This window comes from Ischnura elegans, chromosome 3 (genome assembly GCF_921293095.1).
Source record: "Ischnura elegans chromosome 3, ioIscEleg1.1, whole genome shotgun sequence".
In the NCBI taxonomy this organism is placed as follows: Eukaryota; Metazoa; Arthropoda; class Insecta; order Odonata; family Coenagrionidae; genus Ischnura; species Ischnura elegans.
The window spans coordinates 112,735,827-112,744,403 of NC_060248.1; the positions used below are offsets into that span (position 1 = coordinate 112,735,827).

General features: G+C 35.4%; 1 protein-coding gene across 1 annotated transcript; it reads left to right on the plus strand.

The window, feature by feature from the left end:
* Nucleotides 1-338: 338 nt before the first annotated feature.
* LOC124155091 (sister chromatid cohesion protein DCC1) lies at nucleotides 339-7,755 on the plus strand. Its single transcript, XM_046528828.1, has 7 exons — nucleotides 339-563; nucleotides 812-1,151; nucleotides 2,962-3,181; nucleotides 3,271-3,471; nucleotides 4,502-4,627; nucleotides 6,457-6,634; nucleotides 7,552-7,755. The coding sequence occupies exons 1-7, from the start codon at nucleotides 523-525 to the stop codon at nucleotides 7,661-7,663; spliced, it is 1,218 nt and encodes a 405-aa protein (XP_046384784.1). The 5' UTR covers nucleotides 339-522; the 3' UTR covers nucleotides 7,664-7,755.
* The last annotated feature ends 822 nt before the right edge of the window (nucleotides 7,756-8,577 follow it).

Consider the following 8,577-nt stretch of genomic DNA (forward strand, 5'->3'; position numbering starts at 1 on the left):
CCACTACTACGTCTCGTACTTTACCTTCTACTGGGTATACTACCCTCATGTTGTGAGGGTAGGATACCGCAAAGCGCTTTACTGTGAAATAAAGACATCGCCATGCTGTGGTCCTAAAAGATGGAATAGATGTTACACTTCTACGCGAAAATGAGGAATAAATTTTATTTACCATGTTAAAATTAAAAGTAATCATTGTATCACTTTGATCCAATTTTTATGCCCAATGCTTTATCCGGTAACTGTACGTGAAATTTATTGATTCAGAATGAGCGATTCATTTGATTCAAAATCCACCACGGTAGTTCTCTGTTTTTCATTGCTCATTTGTACCCATAATGCCAAAAGTGAATTTAGGCGGCAAATAGTGCGAATTGTGTGAATGGAGGCCGAAAACATCGAGAGATATTCAATCTAAGTGCTGTTGTAACTCAAAGTTGCTTACAATGGACATGTATTCAAAGGTTATTTTATAGTAATTTCAAAACTATTAAAAATTTTGTTCATGTCGACCGAAGAATCATGGATATGGATGAAGAAATGGAAGTAAGCAGAGAGGGAAGGTAAACTAAGTACCACTACTATTACATTTGTGAAGTTTATCATTTAATTATCACGACTGCATTCGTATTCGATAACTTATATTTGAAAAAGGCCATCTTCTAATGTTTAAATCTCTAGAATGGGCTGTCAATGAACGAAAAGGCGAAAGTGGTAGGGACAATATTGACAGCCAATTGTGAGTTTTCCTTAATTTGAATATATATGTGTAAATAATCAATTTTTAACTGGAGTTCTATTTATATTTCAGACGAAGGGAGTTGGAAGACGTATCCTCAGTTATTGCCCTTGCCAAGCTTGACGAAAAGGATCTCAAGCCCGTTAGTCAGGCTCTCTTCTTTGTCGAGGATGATGAGGAGTCTGACTTTAAAATATTAGAATTAAACAAAGAACTCTTGGAATGTGTGCAAGAAGGTAAATCCCTTGTGATTAGAGGTTTAGAAGATGATGAGGCTGTTCTGTGCACTGATGATGCCACGTATGAAATAAGAGGCGCAGAGACATCGAACTCGATGCTTCTTATACCCGAATTGATATTCCCTGACGACGTTCCTAACTCGTTGGAAGAAAGAATTATTGAAGAGAAAACGGTGAGTTAACGTATTGATTGTGTTAGTCTTTTATTATAATAGTTATTTATCCGGCTGATGTATAGGCTGGATGATTGTTTGTTTGCATGATACCATTTTTTAAAGGAACCGATCCCCATTTTAGCTACCTGTAAAGGAGTTTACCTCAGAATCCGAATAATAAATCACAGCAGTGGCGCATGGAGGAAGGGTTTTGGGGGATAAATCCCTCCCAGAGCTCAGAGATATTAAAAAAAAATATGTGATCTTAAATAAATAATACCTATGGAAATTTTAGTGTAATCTATAATTTTGATTCAAAGCTCTGTAAACTCTGTCTATTATTATTGTCATTATAAAATACTTTAATTTTAATCCATTTTACTTAATTGGATTAATATTACTTGTATAATAGTGTAAATATCAAGAAAATATCCCTCAGAAAGCTGTAAAACTCTCCATTTTGAATTATTTATCTTAAATTTTTTTCTGGGTGGGCCCCCGCTCTTCCCCATTACCCTGGTGGGTACTTCATACCACCCAGACCCTCCAGTATTAGTTGTGCCTAAAACCCCGGCCGTAGCCTTAATTCCCAGGTGTGCCCCTGAACCACAGTATCAGCTGTAAATAAATGATACTTGCATTTCCTCAGTGTTTCCTATATCATGTATGAGCATTATAAACAGCTAAGGACCCAATAAACTTCCTTCAGGTTCTCCACGCTTAACATCTCTTTTAGCTGAGATTACCTTTTCATATTTTAAAATCCTCTTTGAGATAGTCTTCCAGCCATTTAATAGCAACACCACCCAAACCATGTAATTCCAGCTTCGTAATTCATTTGTTCCCATGCAATGTCTCGAAAGCTCTTTACAGTATAAAAACACCACACCAACCATTTCACCACATTCTATTCTTTCCTCCCATTCGTGTAGCACATACTGAAGATCACTTTCACCGCTGCCTGTTCTAAAATCAGATTGATATTCCATGAAAATATATGGTTTACAATAAATGCAATCTATTGATTATACACTATTTTTTCCTCGAATCTTACTTATTGCACGTAACTCATCTATTGGACAAAATTCCTGCATATTCTTAGTCTCTGGTACTTTTTTAGTTGGGATTACCGTGTACTTTTTCCATTTACAAGAGACTATCCCTGTTTCCAAGGATGTATTTACTATGTTAATTTAATGGCCTCCAATAACATCAAAATGTAATTTCAGAAAGCTAACATGTACCTCATTAGGACTTCCTTTGGTGGGCATAAAATTAATTATATTATTTTAATAACTCCTATCAGGTAACACAAAGCTAATTTTTTTATATTATCTTAAGGAGTTAGGAGAATAAGTGAGCAAGATTTACCGCCGATTATGCCTATTTTTGTGGCATGATGAATGTTTGAGGGCAGTCTATGTTCTTTTCTAATTCTTAAGGGCTACTTCAATTATTCTATGCAGGAGGAGAGCTATACCCACTGCATTATTTGTAATAATGATATGCATGTTTTTCCCTCTTTCCATAGGATATTTTGCCATTAAAATTTAATTGCACACTCAAGGAGATGCAGTTTGGTTGAAATTTAGTGGTGTAGTGTTTTGCCTTTTGGGACAGTCAGTATTTTTTTAACATATGAACTGTTAACATAAATGTTACATGTATGTACATATTCATTTGCCATTCTGTGCATTGATATCTTTAAATTATTGCCTAGGTAGCATTTGTACCGTGAAGGTAATTTATTTAAATTACATATATAAAATTCATTTTCAGCATTCCTCATTTGTTAATTATTATCTGAAATCCATTTTGTGACTTTCAGGTCATTTCTGTTATTCACAATTATTTTGAACTTAGAAGATGTCAGCCGAGAGTAAATAAGATTGCTCGCCTTCTTGAAAGTAGTGTATATAGAGGCAAGGAACATGAGAATGAGGTGTCGGGAACCATGTACTCATTAGAAGATTTGTTGGATATTGTACAGTGTAGCAATAAGGAGCTAGCCAGTGCCTTGGCTGAGATTGAAGCATACAATATTAATGGTAATTGTATGATTTTGGAATTCATCGGATATTATCTAATTTATAGGTGTATAAATTTTTGTCTTTATAAATGAAATTTATATTTTTAGGTTATTGGCGGTTACTTGAATTTGACTATCATTTTCGTGTATTGACATATATTTTGAACTTGGTGGAAGAAAATTCCTGGCCTTTTGATGAAGTTCCCAAAAATGAAACCTTGGAATCGCTGTCAACGTTGGTGCCCTCAGACATTTTAGAGCAGTGCTTTGGTTACTATTCTGAGGCTACAGGAACATATTCAGATAAAGGTACACAGTGTTTTTGTTTCGGTGACAACAGCTTTGGGGTTGCTGTATTTTAAGATCATCACAGTTTTTTGTCATCTTTCTGAGCAACTTATTTTTTTTCTGCAAAAATTTCATGTTACCACTTTTGTCTAATTCTGGGATCCCATGAATTCTCATTGTAAATTTTCTCTAGCATATGGTAATTATAGCCGCGTTATTAGTAACCTCATGATCACCCATAATAAACCATTCAAAACTTCAAAATCATATACAGTGAGTGGTGCTTTCAAATTTGTAACTAACCTGATATTCCTTCAGAAATAACTGTAAAAATTATAGATTTACTGGAATCACATGTTGTGATAGGGTAGGATAATAGATCTGACAGGCTGCCCTGTAAATCGAGTAGGAAGGTGAGGGTCGCTCTGGACTGTGATTAGGACTTTACATTTGTAAGGCCAGATGAATCATATGATCTGTTTCAACTACAATATCAAAATCAAGAAATTGTATGGAAAGGCCTGGACTGCCGTTGCATACATGTGTCTTTGGCCTGCATGAAATACTTCGCTCTTGTGCTTCATTGGCTAGAAATTTTGTTTTTCATTACTTATCCATAGCTATCCCTTTTCACTCTTATTTTTTCTGTGACTTGTCATCAAGAGTATTGCGTGATTCTCCCAATGGAGTCTTTCCCTAGATAATTTTTGGGGTTTTACTTGCTCCTGTGTTGTTTCTAGAGTTGCATGCCACTAGGCATTGCAAGGTTGCTTGCTGTGTGTGCTGCCATTCAGTATTTTATGGAAAATATTTTGTGTGAAATTTAATTTCAGTGTTTTTATTATGTGCTTGTTTTATATTTGATCAGATGAGTTAGAGTAAGAGTTCTGGGTGTTGAGAGCTATCATTTGTTTCATTTAGAATTAATTGAATCTTTATAACACTGTGGGACATTCATTTCTTGTGTAATACCTAATTTAGTACATTAAATTTGCCATGTTTAGCTATCTTTCCCATTTGAAGATAGTGAATACTTATCTATATTTCGCAGGGGACCAACTATTCAAACTGAAGGAGCACAAGGTCTGCAGATTCCTTGCAAAGGTTTTGCTGAAGCCTGCTGGAAAATTCAATTTGGAAGAATTCCTAGAAGCATGGCAGCAAAGTGTTCCTGAAGGTTTGTATGTAATTACTATTTTCTATTTAAACAATACTCTGGAGAGTGCTGTGGCATTTTTTAGTGTACCCCCCCAAAATTTCTGGTACTCCCCCAGAAATTCTTCCGAACTTATCCACAGAACTTCTTTCGCTAAGGACTTTTCGTGCAAAAGATTTTCGCTCAAAAGATTTTCGCGCAAAGGCCCTTCGACTCAAAGGCTCGGAGACTCTAAGTCTCGGAACTCTTGTCTCCGAACTCTGCTCTCCGAAATCTGCTCTCCAAAATCAGCCTCCGAATCTGCCTCCGAACCAGCCATACCTGGAGATCAAGACTTATATAGGTAGTATGGTGGAGGAATACCTACTCCTTGGCAATCAAGGGGAAGTGGGTGCTGAGGCATAAGAATGCAGTTTGGAGTGAGAAGTACTCCACTTGTCGTATCACAATTCTCTCTCCCTCCAACTCTTCACCCCTCACCCTACTATGTCATTCCCCTCCTTGAATTCCAATGACTTACCTCTACCTTATTTGTGGAGTCTTTCCCTCAACCAGCTAGTGACAGACGATCGGAGTTCCCTGTGTCTGAAGCTTCCATTCACAATCTCGAAGATTTAACGATGTAAGGCCACAGTGATACCACCTGTTCTTTAACTATTATAAAACTTACGCTGATTATACATAATGGAAACTTATATTATTAGTTGTACTTTATTGCATTTATTGCAAACCTTAAATTAAATTAAGAATTGACAAATACTTTAAAGTTAGAATATATAAAACGTAAATTTTGCTATGAAACAGAGTGTCGTGAAAGGAAAAGTCGATCACGCGTGTATTTAAAAGTATACATGCATTCTTCTTAGTGTTGTTCTCTTGGAGTCATCAGCATTATACATGTTTTAATGATTATGGAATTAAAGTTTCAAGTTACATCTGAAGAATGGGCAGTGGTTTCTTTCCAAGAGCCTCTCCCCCTCTCCTCCCCAGCTTCCTACTTTTCAGGCTGCCTGCCTTCCTGGTCCCCAATTTTTGAAACACTCTGATAGTATGAGCCACATAATGCGTTCTTTGGTGACAACCAATACTTTCTGCAATTAGTGTTTTACCCTTGTAAGATTTCAAGATTAGGAATGTGCACCAAATTTAAAAAAGAATAACTCCAAATATGATACATTTTCTACGTACATATTTTACTTTGTTAATCATGGTTATGTCGCTATTATTCACCATCTTCCGATTTATATTATCAATGATGAATGCCCTCCTATCGGCACATGTGGGATGAACTTTGCTGTATTCGAGGCGTTGGAGGGGGAGAAGCAAGCAGGGAGGGGATGGGAGTGGCCTGCCGCTCTTGTATCTGCGACACTACGTGGGTGTTGGAATATTTTTTTTGCAGACACAGACTCAAATTTGGCATTATGATGCTTAATGGTGGCAGATACGTCAAAACGAATGAAATTTTTGTCTTTAAGGGCATTAAATCAGCAAAATCTACAAGAAATGACCATGAAATATTAATTTTTTTGAATTTTGACCCTCCCCACTAAATTGCATTTGAGCGAGGGTCAGGGGTTCACCTAGAGGTCTCAAATTTTTCAGGCCTTATTTTTGATCAGTCCCACACCTTTTTTTCATTGGGCCAGATGTATTTGAAAAAAATCGATTTTTCCGATCCGCCATAGTGGACAATCCTCACTTAGAATTACTTGGATAAATTATTAGTTTTTTTGAAGAATTTATCTGATGAAGGTTGATTAAGAATCACATTGTTATATTGTTAAGTTTTGGAAAATGTCATTTTTTTTAATTCCCCCAGCAATTATGATATCTTTGTTGTGCTCCAGGCATGAAAACAAGTATACAGCACTTGAATGGTTTGGCATTAGTCAATGAAAATGAGAGCCCTCCTGTAGCACAATATTTCCCAGAGTCGGAACTTCCCGACGACCCTGGCAAGAGGTTTGAATTGCTCTTTCATGTAAAGGAGACATGGACCTTGGAGGCTATTACACCGTTTATTGAGTAAGTGTGCAGCAGTGAAAACCTGTGTATATTTTTGTTGTTATTGGGGAACCCGCCTTTTGTCTCATTTTACATGCTTTCTCATCTGTTTATCTGTTTCACCAATTGAATCTTGTAAATAATTTTTAGCGTACTTCCCATTTTTGTATTGCTCGGAATTTTGGACACTTACTTGCTTCTGATGACAATACAATATTCAATAATCAAACGTTTAAAATTTCGTTCCTTGTGCTCTGATTAATTAACTAATTTTCTTTGTGAAAAAAGTTTTATATTTCTTAATAGATGGCATTGGTTATAATTTTTCGGTAGAAATTTCTTTAGAAGATGTGATTTAATCAATTACTTGATTCACCTCTTAGTAGTGTAAAACAAAAATAAGAGAAAAAGATTGAAATAAACACAGTTTTCCCAAAACAGTATAAAATGCACTAAAAAGTAAAAAAAAACAAGCTCACCATCTGTAGGAGTTCAAACCGTGGGTGCTAATTACATTTAGATATCAATATTGCATGCCATTATATCATATTGTATTTATACTCTTTTAATTAGAATTTAATCTCCGTGAAGGATAGATCTTCAAGACATTTGCTTTGATCTTCTGTTGTGTGTATGACCTTTAATGATCTATTAAATGCTCAGGAGATAGCCTCATAATCTTGACCATTACTAGAATGCCTGAATTGATGGGTCGTGCATGATGATGTGCCATTCAATTAGATTTTGGTCATTAAATATCTAGTGCAAGTATCACTCAATATATTTTATAATAATGTTAATTTTGAATTATAGAATGTCTTATTTTGTTTTCTTGATACGTTCAGCTGCAGTGCTTATTAATTTGCTTTTTATTTTTGTGTGAAATTCTTTGGACAACTCAGGTTTTTGAAATAGAGTTTATTTGATTCATCTTGTAGGAGGCTGGCTCCCAACAAAGCTGGTGTGAGTGCTCTGTTGCTGAAATACGCTCGAGCTTATCACTCCCCAAATGGGAAAGGAAGGCTGTATGCAGCAAGGCATTCAAAATGATGGGAGAATATGAACAATTGTTTTTGTTTGCAATAATTTTTTAGAGCATTTTTTGATTTTTTTAATAAAAATAAAATATTTTTGATGAAATTTTAAGGAACAGCATTGGAAGATTATTTTTCTCTGTGAATACATTGGTTTTAGTTTGGGATGAGTCGATTCCACTTTTTTTCAATACCAATTCCGATTCCTTCAAATTGATTCCCGGTTCTCGATTCCGATTCCATCGATTCTTATTCCATCTAACAGTAGGGATATTGATTTATCTGTAGCATTGCTGTCATTAAAATTTAAGAATTGAATGGAATAAAATAATTAAGGATGGACGGATCCAGGATTTTTTTCTAATTCGGATTGGATCATTGATTTTCAAAGCCGGATCTTTTGGATCGGATATTTTCGGATCCAAATGCATTTTCAAATTCCTGCTATTAAACGAAGTAATCATTCAAGTTAATTCTGGGTACATACAATCAAAGGAATGATTTTTAGATTTTCATACACATTTTTATATTTTTATAAATTAAAAATTATTTTTATGGGCTTTCAAGTTGTATTTTAAAATATCTGTACCTGCTCAGGACCTAAACTGTTACGCTTGAGTTTGGAAATGAAAATAGGAAAAATCTTTGGATGAAAGACTGACCAGTGGTGTAGCGAGAGGGGGAAATCCGGGGAACCGGACCCCCTGAAATATGAAAACACAATTACTTTCCTTCATAAAAGGAAACAAAATATTGAAAATCATGAATTTACGAAAATGAAAAAAAATAAATCTTTGAAAAATGAAGTTTTTTTCTATTATGAAGGGTGTTAAAATTATTTGAAACCCTCTCCTTTGTATCCTGTTGTTTAAAAATTTTCCCTCCTGGTTTTGGACCCCCTTAAATGAAATTCCTGGCTACCCCCTGCCA